Here is a 15,918-nt window from a genome sequence, read left to right as displayed (position 1 = left end):
TTGAGAGATGACACTTGCATGACTGACATGAGACATTGTGAAAATAACTACAGATGCTCCCCTGCTTTCTTGTCTGCTGTGCTCAATCTGGTGTTGCGTTTTCCTCTTTCTGTCTCTCACCCTGCTGTTTTAGCTTTTGCCTTTTCATTTTAACCAAATTTATATTGTGTTCTGTCCACAGAGCTTTGTATTGACACTGTTTGCAATACAGGGATTGGCTATAAATAGAGGAGCTGCATCACAGCAAAGCTTAGGCACAACAACCATCTATCTGTAATATTCACAGTGCACGATGTGGGGAAGTTATTACTGCTGGGCTGTGGATATTCCCTTTTTGGTGAAGAATAATCTGCCTACAACAACCCACTTGTCTCCTCCATTCCAGGAGAGAGGAGACAATCTTTTAGTAAAAAGCTGTGATCGGAATATTATGTCTGGCCTTCTTTCTTTATTTATCTATCTATCTATCTATCTATTCTATCTATCTATCTATCTATCTATCTATCTATCTATCTATCTATCTATCTATCTATCTATCTATCTATCTATCTATCTATCTATCTATCTATCTATCTATCTATCTATCTATCTATCTATCTATCTATCTATCTATCTATCTATCTATCTATCTATCTTAATTTAATAAAGTCTAAGAGAAGATTGACTGTTAAAGATAACCCGATGCTGAGAGGCCCTTGTAGCCTTGGGTTTACAGTTCCATTAGCCCAAGGGTTGCAGTCATTGCACATTTACAGCTTCAAATGGGGGATAGTTCCTCTTTTAGCCCAGACCTCTCATATTACTTTTAAAACCAAACAAGCCCCTTTCGAGGATCTTGATTTAACCCCAGGCTATAACACCTTTCACACTACTGTTAACGCTACCTTTGAAAGCCACCTTGGGCATGTGGTGCCAAAGAACAACAGTGTGATCCTGGGCAATCTTCCCTAGAGTGTGAAATTTCTAGAATTTAATTCCTGGCCATGTGATTATAAAAGGGCCATGAGCCTTTTTTTTTTAAAATAGCTAGCTTAGACCCTAGCCTTTGCAAAACCCCACATTTAGGTTAGCCCAGGGCTAACCAGAAGTCTTCAAACAGTTGTTCAAAAGGCAGCAGTTACAAGCATTTTATTATGTCAGTGCTGCAATCTGACAAAAGCCCGATAAGTGTTAAAACACTGCAGATTAAAACAGTTTGGAGCTGATGTGCAGGCATTATCTTTCACCTGAGAAGATTTCTGCTCTTCCGCACCTCAGAAAGAATATTTCTAAGTCTTTGTTAGCAAATTGCAAATGTTTGAGCACATTTAGGCAAATGACTAATCATAACTGTCTGCAGTTCAAACAGCATCTGTTGCATATGTCTTTGTTGTCAGAGTAGACAGAACAGTCCATCGAACCCTCAAAATCTGCTGAACCCATGTCGTGTGTCTTGCGTATGTCTTGCGTATGTAGATTTTTTAGAGCTTGGGTGCAACAAGTTTCAGTCTTTCCCTGCTTTGGTTTAGTTCTTGAATAACAATCAAAAGTGTCAAAAACAGTATTTGCAAACCTTCACGAGCATCAACGAGAATATTCCTCTTTGTTAACATCTCAACAACTTTTGGCCCATCTTTGCAATCGAAGAGATAGTTTTTCTCTTTGGTTGAAAAGTTTAGCACTACATTATGTAAGTCATTACATGCAGAATAGTCCATCTAAAAGTCAAAATCTGGTGACCCAGGTGTAAGTACATATTTTACAGAGCTTGAGTGCAACAGAGTCACAACAGTTTGTGAACATGGAAGAGCCTCATTTTACAGGGGCAGCAGCCTGCCAGCTATGTATGAAGATACAGGAGAGCGCAGAGGATGGTTGCAGCATACGATGGTACTTTCTCCATTACACTGAAAGGGAGCACATTAGGTGTGAGCTGGCTGAGAATCTGTGGCCAGCAGAGTAACAGGATGTCCAGTGATTCCACGCTGTGTTTTGTTTCCACAGTATGTTCCTTCAGCGATGATAATCTCTGCAATTTTTTCTTTGCAATTATGTGTACATTTTAAGGTCTGTTTACTGTAGTTTACCATGTTTTATGATAATTGCAGGAAAATGTTTATTCATTAATTTCCATGCTAATGTGTATGTACTTTTGCTTTACAAAGTATGTAGTAAACATTGCATGATAAATCATCATCTGAATTCACTTCAAGACACAATAGCACTCAGTTATGTTCTGAATAATCAGTCTAGTGCAGTATAGTTATTTAGTGTCAGTAGAAACATGTGGGATAAGACTTTTTAGGGGAATCAGAAGACAACAAATGTACTTCTAGAGTTATTCTGACAAAATACTGAAACATTGTGATGACTCTGGTTTACAGAGTGTCAAATAAACTTGTCTCTTTGGCAGCAGTGACTTATTCATTGACACAAAACCTAATTTTGAAAGGTTTGGGGCAAGTTACTGTCTTTGGCAGGTTAACTATAGTGTTTGCTGCGTGTTTTGAGAAAAACTGTAAATGTCCATTATCAGTTCTTATTGTGCCAAAAGATACAGCCAGTAGATGGCCATCAACCATTAGGCTTACTAGGCCATTATTATTTCATTTAAGGAATGCACTTTCTACTTTAAAGAGCAACATAAGGCCAGACTAGGGGGCTGAGAAGATGTCGCTTTTATAAATCAGATGACCCTGGGTACTAGTATATGAGACCTGTGTTTCCTCTTTGTTTTCTATTATTTTTGAAGTAAAGTTTATTGTTGACTTGCTGTTTGACTCTGTTTAAGCTCCAAAGTTACCAAAGTCTCAACAGAGGCACCTAAAGACCATAGTTTTGATTGAAATAGAACCTTTCACAGTCACAATCACATTTTACAAAGATTGAAGAGTTTATATGCGTTATTCATTTGACCTACATAAACTAAATCACTTTCTATCTACTAGTGATCAGAAAGATCGATAACGCACCTCCTGGCTTACTAGTGGGTACAGGAGGTCACCTACTAGCTATACCTCTGAAAGATTACAACTGATAACAGTCATTTAATGATCTGATAGCATTCAAAGCAGGTGCACCTTTTCATTATGTAAATTGTATCACTGAAATTAAATATAGCCTCACCCATCTCTCTCAGCTTCCTTCTTCTCAAGGTCTTGAATGACATCCAGCAGGACCTTAATGGTGTTCTGGCTGGTCTCCAGGACCCCCTCCAGGCTGTGAAGTTGATTCTGCAAGCTACGAATATCATGCAGGGGTCCGTTGGGGCTCAAGAGCTTTTCTGTCACCCTGGATGGGTCTAATTTACACCTGGCTCCAGACACCAACCCTCCCAGAATTTCCTGGACCTGTCTCAGAGTATCAGCCTGGGTGGCAGTCAGGGGCCCAGCTGTAGGCCGCTCCCCAGAAGCAGAGCAGCCCCTGGATCCAGAGCAACCCTGCTGATTTGGAGGGAGAGCATGTTGGCTGTTGGGGGTGTTGGGCCTGATGCTGGCTCCTGAGCAGAGCATTTTGTGTAGCGCCCCAAGCTGAGCCTGGGCTGAGCTAAGACAGCTGGGCTTAAAACAGGCCTTGGCAGGAGAGGAGGAGGAGGAGGACTGCTTCTCTCCCTTCATCACAGCGACTGGCGGAGTTTGAGCTCTGTGCTTCAGAGAGCTGGCTCTCTCACAGAGCTTTGGTGAGTCTTTTATATCCTCCTTTTTTTCCTTCTCTCTATCTTTATCTTTGTTGCTGACTTTGCTGTCTGCCCTGAGCATGGGTGTTCGGACTGCAGGACCTGGCGGATCATTTCCCTTTTTTCGTGGTGTGTATGGTGGAGGCGGTGGAGGAGGAGGTGGAAGTCGAATGCCCCTCTTATCCTGAGCATTGTAGGGGGTCTGAGAAGGGGGGGTGTACGGTGGTGCAGCACGAAATGTGGAAGAGTACAGAGGAATGGCTTTAGTTGGTGTTGCACATTGTTGAACATTTGTAAGAGTGGACGCATAGGTTTGCACAAGCGGAGGCGGAGAAGTGCAAGATTTTAGTGTCGGGATGGGGGAGGAATAAGGGGTTATGCCTGTGCTGGCAGAAGAGGTATTTTGCAGAGTTTGACATGGGATGTTGCAATGAGAGACAGTTTGAATGACAGTGGCATAAGAAGGTGAAGTTGGATTTAAGTGAGGTGCATGGGGACCAACTGGATGTGTAGTTGTGTAATATGATATGGAGGTGCAAGACATGGCAGTTTGAGTTACAAATGTGCAGGGAGTCACATTTAAAGAATGTGTAGCATTTGATGCTGCTGATGGTGGTTGATGTGTTACATTTGGGGCAGTGGTTGAATGCTTGGTGATGTCAATGGGAGTTATAATGGGAGTTATAGTTGGGGTTGGGGTGGAGCGGGTTAAAGGAGGGGAAGATACCAAGCTTGAGATAAGGGGGGTGCAGTTTTGGGTGGGGCATGGCGGTGCAGCTGAGGACGCACTTGAGCAGACCGCAGCTGTGCTGGGTGTTGTTGGTGGGGACACAACAGTATAATAGGGAACCGGGAGTTGGGTAACAGTAGGTGCAGAAGTAGAGCAAGGAATGGAAAGTGCTTTGGGTGGAGGTGGGGTGGTGCAAGCTAGCTTGGCTGGAGAAGTGCAAGGTAGCTTTGTGCAATGCTCAGGGGTTTGTATTGGTGCACTTGTAGGTGGGGGAGATGTACAGTAAGGCACAGTAGTTGTCTGGGTAGTGGGAGGGTCTGGAGTCGCTGTTGGGGATACAGGTTTCTCAGACTGAGTTTGCACTGAGATGGGTGATATTATTAGAGGTGGGGAAGCAAAGGGGCTGTTAGTTTGTGTCTGTGTAGTGCAAGGTTTATGATCAGGAGAAGAGTGACTGGGAGAGCTTGTCTGTATTTGAGCAGTGCTCTGTTCAACATTTGGAGGTAGGGCTGAATTGGTACTGGTGGTTTGAATTTGGGTCGTGCGTGGTTCCGCACTCAAAGGTGGAGCTTGATGATTCTCAGTTTGACTCTGGGTGGTGCAGTACTTTGAATTTAAAAGAGGGGAAGGGCTCTCAGTCTGAACTTGAGTGGTACAGAGTTTGGTATTTGAGGGTGGTGGGGATGGACCAGGGCTTTCAGTCTGTGTGGGAGTGGTGCAGTAGTGCACTTCCTTTCCAGGATCACTTGTTGTCCTGTTTAGACGCTTTCTCCTCCTGACTACTGAGGGGGTGCTGCTTCCCTGACGTTTGGTGCCATCTCGGCAGGATACAGAGGAACAGTGACATGGCTCAGCATTTTGAAGGACTGAAGGGGGGCAGCTGTGCCTTGAGGTTTTTACAGCAGACTTAATTTCTGTCCTTGATACTTTAGACCTTCGTTCTACCACAGTTCGATCCCCTGGGTCAGGAGGTCCATTCTGATCTTTGGACGCAGGCAACAACACATGGTTGTGAGTAAGGAACTCATCTTGAGAGTCATGTTCGTCATCCCCATCCACCCCAACTGAGTCCCCAAGGCTGTGGCTACGTGTGTGGGTGGAAGAGAGAGACTGGGGCTTTTTCAGGCATGGGGAGGTCTGAATGGCTGTGCTGGTGCTCATACTGGGCCTGCGTGTCATTGGCAAGGTTAGAGAGTTCGTCTGCGGTGGTGCCCAGGTTCGACGTGTAGGACCAGGTGTCAATGGGTGAGGAGGCGCTCGAGCTAAAAAAGCAGCCACCACCTCTATAGTGCTTGCCATGTCACCACGCACAGCCCCGACCACAGAGGTTCGGCCAGGTAGATCCTTGGTTTGTGGCCTTTCCCTGTCAGTCCATGGCTGGGGGGACCTGCTGCTGTGTTTGCGAAGAGGATGTGGACTGTCACAGTCTTTGGCAGGCTTCTGATGGCTATTGTTTTCCCCTGTTCCACTGTTGCCACTGCTGCTGCTACCATCCTCCAGGTCTTTAAAGCGGACCTGGTGGGTGCGGTTGCGGCGCCGCTTGAGGCGACTTTCGATATCGGGGGAGTCTCGATTGAGCAGCACAGAGCGCACAGTCATTGTCCCGGGCAGCTTGTCTGCCAAGCCGCTCTTGCCATTGGTTTGGCCTGTGAGCAAGTGGTTGGGCTCTTTGCTCACCATTTCTCTAGCCTCTCTCGCTCCCACAACATCCACAGGCTGTGAAGGCAGTTTGCTGTTGTGTAGAACTTGTTGTGTTAGTGTGTCAACAAGAAAAGTGATCTCGCCATTACTATATATTCAGTGCAACAGTGAGAGATCTATACAATTGACTGAGTTTCAGTTTCATCCCAGAAAATACTGTATATATAGCAGTCTTTATACAGGATTGTGTTTAGCTGCTCAGCTTGTCTGTACACCAAGGACTTCCTTTGCAAATAAGATTGTCCTCAAGAAAGGATGGATTATCATTTTCCCAATTCAAGGTATAGTATAGATCTCTGTCAGAAAACTCTTCTCTTAAACTTTGCTTAAACTCTTATATAAAAATAAATATATGCAGCATCAAATATTCTTTAAAATGTCCATGCTGTTTCATGTCTTCTGAAGTTGTACACTTTTGCCTCTTATTCACATTTCTCTTTAACTTTCCAGGAGGAAGAACAGAAGGCCAGGGAGGTTACCTGCAGATAAATGGAGAGGAAGGGAATGCAGCCTGTCCATCCTTTGTCTGTCCATCACATTGGCTCGTCTACTTGGCAGCCCCTCCTTCTCCACCTGCTTTGTCCCTTGGGCTCTCAGGAGATTGGATGACCAAAGCATGGGATGGGCTTGACTGCGTTCCCATAATGACCTGTCTTTTTTTTTTACGTTTTTTTTTTTTTTTTGGTCTCTCCTGCTTCCTTTTTGATTTCTATCACTTTCTCTCGCGCTTTCTTTCTTTTCTCAGCTCTTCTCTCTGTGACTCATTCTCTCATGGTCGAAGGCAGCACGAGTTCCTAAAGAGAGGAGAGAGAGAAAGGAATAAGAGACTGTAATTGTTTCCATATCATTGTGCTTCAATTTTCCATCGAAACACAATGTGCTCGTTCCTCCGGATAATGAAGAAGATGTACGATAGGCAGCTATTTTGAAATGCATGAGAGCAGGGTCAACACAGAATGGGAAAAGGAGGCATGAATTCAGAAAAAGTACTAAAAGGAGGTTGGAGGTTGGAAAAGGGAAAAAAAAAGCTAGGTGTATCATCAGCAGTGGAGAAATATAAACTGAAAACAAGTGAAAAGAGATTGTAATTAAAGCCTATTCACACTGGCCTGGGGGGGTGGAGGGTGCATAATGTTTTATTTCTTTTTTATACTCTTTCCTTTCAGGATTGTTAAAAGTAGCTGTATTTTAGTGGCAGCAATAATTTCGGCGTTGGATTTTACTTCTTGCTCATGGGCACATAATGTGACTGTTGTCATATTCCTCAGATTTCTCTTTTCCTCCATGTTTTACAGTCTGTTGCCCTGTTATCAGTTCTTGATGATCTGCCATGGTGACATCCTTTCTGATTCATCTGGTCATTTTGTGACAGTCTGTCCGCCGTGCTGTAGTTAGTAGTATGTTCTCGTCACCCTGATTCTGCGCTCTGTTTTTGACGATCTATGGCCTTGATACACGCAGTATATATCACTTCATTTCCTTTCCGTGAAACAGGCAGTCGGGCGTGATGCTGTCATTTGCCTTACACGATCTATGGATCTGTTCCTTGTTATCTTCTCGTGATAGCCTCTGACACTGACAGGCTCAGGCTAATTCTGTGTGCGAGTGTGACTGGCTGTTACTCTGTTCTCCCCCATCTTCTGTGGGAGGGGTAATTAGTGACTCCTTCACAGCTCCCAGGTTATTTAGGGAGAGAGATACCCGAGGGGCTGCCACTTTTATTTACATCCACTGTTTTCCTCGCTTTCTCTCTTTCTTTCCACTGAAGAGGAGGATCTTTGTCACAACTGCGCCCCCCCTGTCAACCCCTTTAAAAACATGGTTATTAGGATTAATTATGATTAAAGTCACAGCAGATAGAGCCTTGAGGGGAAATAGCAACCAAGCACACTCTGATATATTAATGGATTTAGAAACAAACCGCGGGATTCCTTCTCATTTTACTTTCTTATCACCGCCATGTATACAGATGAGCCGCTTAACTATGAATCACACGAAAAACCAAATGACTCTGGGTGGAGGTACACATTTTCTCAGATGTGGATGTCGATGACGTTGCGCTACGGAGGCTTAAAACCAAAAGCTACGGTTCATCTTTAGCATAGTGGCTTCTGTTCATTTGACCTTGATAGTGATTTTCTTTCTCACTTCTCCCTGGATAAATCTGTGGCTCCACCCCTCCTATTTTTTCATTAATATCCAGTTTCACTCGGGTTGTCGGGGCTACCCATCTTTTGTAAGAAGCAGCCTTTCAACCTTCACCCTGACAGATTTCCCTCTACGTATTGTAGGGCCATTACCTTTACTCATTCTAGACGTGTCACCCTGAGCACACCTTCCTTTCATCTTTCTCTCATCTGGCCCTTCACCTAATTTTTTTTCTTTCAGCTCCATCTCTCGTATCTTTCTATCTTTATTTCTCAATCTACCAAATGCTTTGCTGCAATTGCTTCTGCTGCCTCTTTTTGTCCCATACCCCCTGCTTTCCACAGTTCATCCCCCTCACTCTGCAAACTACGCTCGGATCAAAATTTACGCTGACAGTTTAATGAATCCAGACCCTCTCTTAATGCTGCATGGGCTTACTGCTGGGGCTGAGGGCAGCCCTTTTGCACATGTGACATTTCCGTGTTGAGCTTTATTGGCAGACAAGAGATAAATCACCAGGGAAGAGGTGGAAGGTGTGCAATGGCATAATGCCAGCAAGGGTCATAACTCTTAGCGGTTATTATTTAGGATTTACTATAGTGTCTTTGCTATCTGCCTACATCTCCAAGAAGGCTTTGCTGTGAATATAGTCTTCTATTCTTTTTCCTGTGTGTGTGTGTGTGTGTGTGTGTGTGTGTCTATGATGAAAAAGCTAAGGTCACATCTGATCATCCTGTGCTAAGCTGTTGTGACTCTTAGAAATGCATCTGAGGATTCAAAATAGAAGACGTCAAGAATGGCTGCACAGATATAATAACATTCTGACTATTTCAAGGATGTTTAGAACTGCATCCATGCCAATAATGCACTTTTGGGTCTAACTATGCAGAGGGGATGGGAGGTGTCATGGATTGAATTGTTATGTAAAGACGTGTCGGATCAGATTGTCTAGGCATGCTTAAAATTTGTCAGGGAGGACTGTGATGAAGAGGAGGCAGAAAGAGGAAGAGGAAGGAGAGGAGGTAGACATGCTCGGATATATTTAGAGATGCTATGAGACACATAGCAAAGCAAGAGGAGTAGGAATCGGAATAAGTAGGAGGGAGGAGGAGGCGGAGGGCGACAGGCAGGCAGAGGTAGGGGGAACAGGGAGCAAACGCAGGAGGAAGCAACCCCTGGCAGCAGAGGAAATGTCATGGTTAGGGTTCAGTGAAGTGGTAAATCAGGAGCATCAGCGTGTCAGGGCATTTAAGGGAGAAGTGGAGAGGAACTTAGAAAAGCTATATGATCAGCTATTGGTCCTGTAAGCACATGGAGGTTAAGAGTTATACCTGTGCTCTGTCAGAGAAATTTACACCACAGTCAGCTCAGAGAAAAGATGCAAAATGCATAAGCCATTTTGGTGTTTGTGTTCTTGTCCAAAGAGATTTCCAGTTCAAGAACAGCTCCTTGGGAGTTGCCTGCAGATGACTATTTTGTTAGGTAAGCACTGAGTGTAGTACAGCGTAGCAATCTCTCAAACAAAGGGATGTTCAGTTTTATCGAATACCATAAAACCCGCAAGCATATTAAAAAATGCAAACAAAAGACTTTGACGTGCATAAATGTGCTCTGCCAAAAAAGGACTCATACACAGCATAAAATGATATACCTTTAACATATTGTTATTAGAAGCAAGGGAATATGTGATGTAAGCAAAGCAAGGAAAAGCATTGTCTTCATTGCTGGTACTTAAAGGAGGAAACGGTACCACTGATGTCGCTGCCTCTGACTGATGAAAGTCTCAAGTTCGATCAAGCTTAACAGCAAATTAAATTAAACAAACACAAATTAAATTATGATTCTTAATTCATTAGATATCCAAGGCAACACAGTGAACACAGCCATTGTCATTCCTGTCAGACACTTATGTAACAGCATCTAAATGTAAATGCTGGATTGTTTGATTATGGCTATGTAGGCTACTGGCATCCAATTTGGCCAGCTACAATCTTGGCAAGCCATATTTTGTCAAGCTCTAGCTGCAACAGAAATTTTATATAATCAAACTCTACAAAATAAAGTTATTGCCCACATGGTAACCACTATGGCAGAGAACGTAAGCAGTGTTGGCCTCTAGATGAAAGCTACTTTGCAAAGGTTCGCGTAAAAAGGATGGTCAAGCACAGTCTGTCGGTGCTGACAGCAGCATGTTCACTATTAACTCTAAGTTAGCCACTACCTTCTTACATATGCAACGTGCATGAACAGTGGCGACATACGCAGCCTCCTGTTCTGAAAAAGCGAGGACAAAGTTGCATTATTTCTAATGACCTGCAGAGGGAGACTCTTCCAGCTGCAAAAAGACCCTAAAAACTCAACAGACATGTTCGTAACAAGCTTATCGTGTAAATCACTAGTGTAAAAGGTTTCTTTATATAATAAGGCGTTCATTTGGTAAATTATGATGCAAATTAAAGTGAAATAGATGATAAAATTGGTGAGGCTTTATCATCTTTCATCTTTGTCATCTGCTGATAAAGCAGTATATGAGCTGACAGTGTCTTTGGGCTTCCAGTCAGACCCTCCACTCTCTCACCATGTCTAGCTCAAATACCTGCATGACCAAGGTTAAAGTCTCAAATTCAAGGCTTCAGAATATGCAAAAACCTGGTAGCTATCAGTTCAATCTGAAATACAGCCTTCCTTATCCCCCAGTTTCTTCTAAATGGGAACATCATTTACAGAATTAATATCCAATTGTATCAAGTTGATTTTATGCTTGGTTTGGTTTGTTTGTCTGTTTGTTAGAACGATTAGTCAAAAAGTTACAAACAGATTTGTATGAACAATTTTTTTCTTTGGGAACAAAATTTCCCACCATATCCTCACAAGAAGTAAATGGGCGGCACTGTCTTGGTGTTCTCGAGAAAATATCTCAAAACTAGCCTGGATTCAGATATCTTTCTCCCGAAGGCCAGGCTTTGTTTACTATATGTTTCTGCTGCTACCGTGAGATTCTGACCTGATATTACTGTTAGTTCCTCTCCACTTTATACATCTGATATGTCTTAACTTGGAAAAGCTGGTTAGTTTTAGAAAACTAAGTCTCTGAATCTGTGTCAGAAATGTTAAAACTCTGAATAATGCAGAATGCTCAATATCTTAAAACTATATTTAATGACAGATCTGTATAATCCACAATGATTTTTCAATGCTTTATTCCTTGCATGCTCTGCTCAGCTCGGGTAGCAAATTCTTCCACTTCTTCTGCTGCTACCATGACTTTAAAAATCATTTAAACATGCATAATATGTAATCATATGTAAAGTTACTCACCAGCTTATTACTAAAGAGGACACCCTACTTGTTCCAGTTTTCTTCGAGGATGGCTGGATTACTTCTATCTTTTTGAGTGCGAGTGCCAGAAATGATTTGTTCCATCTGTCCTCTTTCAACCAAAATCCTCTGCCTAATATGAAATCCCTATATGTAGGCCAGTGGATGGTGATAAGCGTACTTAGCCAACTGTGAGCAAATTTGAGAATGTTTGGGTGTCTGTGAAAGAAAGCCAGAGTAAACATTGTTCTTTCTTGTGCTCATTCTGCAGCCCAATTGTCTTGCTTCACTGGCTGGTTTAGTTTGTTTGTTCTACTGTTTGTGTCTCGTTGCCACTCTGCCACAGATTTTCCGAGACGCTCGCAAGGTCTCTGTGTGAATTCAGCAACAACACATAACTTGTGGTCAGACTGACATGTCCATGTGCACAGCAGCATGCTACATGTATGCAGCACAGCCCACTCCCCTAAGGGTTACTCTCTGCTGGGCTGTCGTTCTGCAACTTTGCTGTCCAAACTAATGTCCCAAGAGTACATCATAGCGTGTTGCCTATGAAGCCAACATGCTGTCAGTCCAGTGGAAACACCTGGCCAGCAAACAGACATATTCTCTGAGTGCGCGCATGAAATAAAAAATTGAGAAAGGGACACTTTAACTTGTGCTGGTTTAAAGACAGAAAATGAAGTGGTGGCGATGGATGACAGGTTTTTAAGCAATGTGTGAAAAGAAAAAGGGCTAGAGAAGAAAAGCTGAGAGACGGAGATAACTGACCTCTTTAAAGATGAGAGATAAGATGAAAGAGAAAGATACAGTAGTGCAGAGCAGAAGGAGGGAGAGAACAAGAGGAAAGACTTGTGCGACAACAGTCAGGATTAACAGCACAGCGTTTCTTCACACCGAAAATGTGTGCGCGAAAATCTGCACCTGTGTGTGGCGAGTGCGTGTGTGCATGTGAAGGTATGGATGCATGAGAGTGTGTGTGTGAGAACATATGTGCCAACTATCCAAAACAATTACTCCTACATTTGTGAGAATATTATTAAAGGATGTTAATATGATTTTAATGCATTAATAATTTCACACTTTTCCTGGGAGGACTCTGCAGACTTAAATGCTCGTGTCACCAGAACAATACAGACACACACACACGTGCACACACACACATACACACACACACACACACACACACACAGATCCATTCAAATGGAATTCCCTCATTCAGTGCCTCCTCCTTAAACTTTCTGTGTATAACCCCCAAACACTCACACACAGAGTCATACACACACACACACACACACACACAGGAACACACAATCCTGCTCATGACAAATGTGCAATGAAAGCACACTGGCGGAATCTGCAACGCTACACCGCTGACAAACCAATCTGAGCTTCTCACTCTGTAAAGCTTCTCATAAAGCTGCCCAATATCAGAAAATAACTCCCACACCTGCAGTAATGCAAAAATCCAGAAATCACTAGATTTCACACACACACACACACACACACACACAAACAAGCACAGGCACACCCCCACTGCTAGAATACGTGCACATACACACCTGCCAAGCACGTAAACAAAATGTATGCAGGCACGTGTGTGCACGCATGCAAGGACAATTCAGCGGGATGTTGAGAGCCAAAACAAAACAATAAGTCAAATATCCTCACTGCTAACGTCCACTGCATGCAGTAAACACAGACACTTGTACGCTGCTTTTAAACCTCTCCTCATCTCAGGTTTTTCTCACTCTATCTCTATGGTGATGCTGAGAGAAGGCTGCTGATGAGATTGCTGTACTATCTTCCATCAGGACACAGAACTGAGTCACACATACCTCATCTCTCTCTCTTCCTGTTTCCCTCTGTGTTGTCTCCCACAAGTGCCCGCTCCCTCTTCTCTGCTATTCCTTCACGTTGCTTCCTCCCATTCTTCCATCCCTCTGGCATTCATGTTTGCTTTTATTCCCACCTCTCTGTCACTGCTGCTCGGTGAGCTTCGCACCGTTTCCCTTCCTCTGTGCAGAGTCCATCTGTTCCTCTCTTGTCTCCCTTTCCTCTCCTGCTCACCTCTTTTGCTCTCTCTCTCTCTCTCTCTCCTGTCTCTCCTCTCTCTCTCTCTCTCCTCCTCTCTGGTTGTGTCTTCCTCTATTTCACCCCCTTCTTTTCTCGTAGATTCATGCCTTTCACGTGGGAACCTTTTTATCCATCCCTCACAGCTCTCAGCTCCGCTGTGCCTACCTAGTTGTCTGAGCGTTTGTTCTGTGAGTGGAAGTGAAAGGACAGGAGGGGGAGTAAGAAGAGAAGAGTGAGCAAACAGGCAGTTATCCTCTCAGATGCTCCTCTCAGTTCTGCCTGTCTTGCTCCTTTTTGCTCTCTCGCCTTTTCTCTCTGCATCTCTTCATCATGACCTCCTCTCCGTGTCGCCATGCAAGCCACTGTCTCCTTGTAAGCAAAAGGAGGGAGGGAAGGAGCGGGGGGAGAGTGGGATGGAGAGTAGAAGATAGGGGGAGATGGAGCTAGTGAGTCGGTCTAATTAAAAAGCAGAGTATGTACAGCTGCAGAGAGCGAAGAGGGAGACAGCATGAGGAGGAGAGGGGAGGAGAGAGGGAAGCAAAGTGATATAGGGGGCGGAACTAAGGGACATGGAGGAAAGAAGCAGTCGGTGGGGGGTAGAAATGAAGAGCATGGGGTGTTTAGGAGAGTGGTGGTACATAGCAGCTGGTAGCGTGATTTGGAGAAAAGGAACAAGCTGACAGGACACCAAGGTCAGCTGGAGAGGAATGCAGAAAGGTCAGGCATGAAGAGGGGAGGAAGAAGAGGGAGAGAAGTAGGAAGAAGAAGATAGGAACAGACAGGTGGAATTATTCTACAGATATCTCCCATATGAGTGGGGGCAGAGCAGGGGAACCGTGACCGGCAGGATAATAGAGACACATGGACAATGGCCCTCAAAGGCAGAGAAAGATCCATAGTCAATGAAGGTTAAACTGCTCCAGTGGGTTTTATGCCTCTGGATTAACATGCTTAAGTGTTGCAGATGCAAATTAAAAGGAAAAACACTGACCTGTATTACATCAATCACAGGTTTTTGCTCATCTCCTCTCCTGTCTAAAGTTCTGAGCATCAGGATCACTTTTTTTGGTGGGCTCCATGACTAGACCAATTGATGTACATCGACCCTATCATCACTATACTGGCTGCTGTTACCTGAGGCAAGGCAGCAGAAACCACTGTACTCAGCAGAGATAGAGAGATAAAGTCTACACCTAAATGCCTTCAGGGCTGAGACATCTCATCCCATTTTATCAGCTCTGATCACTTATCTTGTCCTATCTCCTCTGTCTATATCAGACTTACATTAACATCCCAGCAAATCTTGTTTTTTTTTTTATCTCTAAGATGTTCTGCTCTTTTTTTCTGTGTGGATTTAAAGTGTAATTTCATGCAAAGTGCATAATGACTCTCAGTGATTTTAGAGCAATTGGAGCTGAATGGACAGGCCATCCACCACGGCATAGATATAGAACAGGATATAACGTACTGTGATACATGGATGCATATGAATCTCAAGGTTAAGGCTTTCAGCTACATGCACAACTACATATACTATATTTTACTTATTATCTTTGCACACTGCGGTGTAAACCTAAGTCTGGCTGATAGACTAATGTAAAAATACAACAAAAGATAAAAAAAAAAAAAGTTTGACTTCTTTTCTTTGCCTGGAAATTGCCACTCAAGATCTGCATCCCAGAGTGACAGAGTGTTTGAAAGGATATCCAGGGTCACGCGTCGGATTGAGCGCTTCAATTTGCACGACCGACGCCACTTTGACGTCTCCAAGAGTTGAAAGAGCAGTAATGTTAGAATCAACGTCTGTGGCTGTTGGAGACTGTCAGTGTGGTGAAACGGCAGATGGAGCAGTGAAGGATGATGACAGGAGGACAGACTCCGTGAGGCATTTAAACAGACAGAGCAGACTACTGATTAAAGAGAAGACCTTGAGTTTACAGACAACAAAGAGCTTCTGCTGGCAGAGCTTCAGGTGGTGTTTAGCGTATTGTCCATTAAATTTTGATGACGTTTGAGGCTCTCTACAATCTCAGATGCTTCACTGTGGATTATACAGGAGTTGCAAGAGGGTCAATCCATTTTAGGAGATCTTAAAAGCAGTTCTTTATAGTTAAAGAGACTCTCAGATACGGGAGCTGCATGTGCACAGCTTTATGAAGAGCCAGATTTTGTTACTGGTAGTCCACAACTTCAAATCTCAAATCCCACTTTTAACTTTTTCCTTAATAGTGCCAACATGAAGTGGAATTCCACTTTTTGCTAATACTCTAGTTTATGTCCAAACACCTGC

General features: G+C 43.6%; 2 protein-coding genes across 3 annotated transcripts in view; both read right to left on the bottom strand.

Moving 5' to 3' along the window:
- The window catches only part of LOC115788998 (protein INSYN2B-like), a 33,389-nt gene extending 29,103 nt beyond the window's left edge, over nucleotides 1-4,286 (bottom strand). Inside the window, exons 1-2 of one of the 2 annotated variants that reach the window (XM_030742141.1) lie at nucleotides 4,277-4,286; nucleotides 3,106-4,218 (exon numbers count right to left, since the gene is read on the bottom strand). In XM_030742141.1, the coding sequence (XP_030598001.1) occupies nucleotides 3,106-4,199 (1,094 nt within the window). In that variant the 5' untranslated portion in view covers nucleotides 4,200-4,218; nucleotides 4,277-4,286. The other variant, XM_030742142.1, reaches the window with a different exon arrangement.
- On the bottom strand, nucleotides 4,235-13,775 carry LOC115789726 (mucin-5AC-like). The gene is made up of 3 exons (XM_030743238.1): nucleotides 13,391-13,775; nucleotides 4,293-6,880; nucleotides 4,235-4,261 (listed from the first exon to the last, which is right to left on the bottom strand). Exons 2-3 carry the CDS (start codon nucleotides 6,063-6,065, stop codon nucleotides 4,235-4,237), a joined length of 1,800 nt encoding a protein of 599 aa, XP_030599098.1. The 5' UTR covers nucleotides 6,066-6,880; nucleotides 13,391-13,775.
- Between the last annotated feature and the right edge of the window lie 2,143 nt (nucleotides 13,776-15,918).

Source organism: Archocentrus centrarchus, chromosome 12 (assembly GCF_007364275.1).
Source record: "Archocentrus centrarchus isolate MPI-CPG fArcCen1 chromosome 12, fArcCen1, whole genome shotgun sequence".
Lineage (NCBI taxonomy): Eukaryota > Metazoa > Chordata > Actinopteri > Cichliformes > Cichlidae > Archocentrus > Archocentrus centrarchus.
Note: the sequence above shows the minus strand (reverse complement) of the source record. Positions and strands in the feature narration are given on the sequence as shown.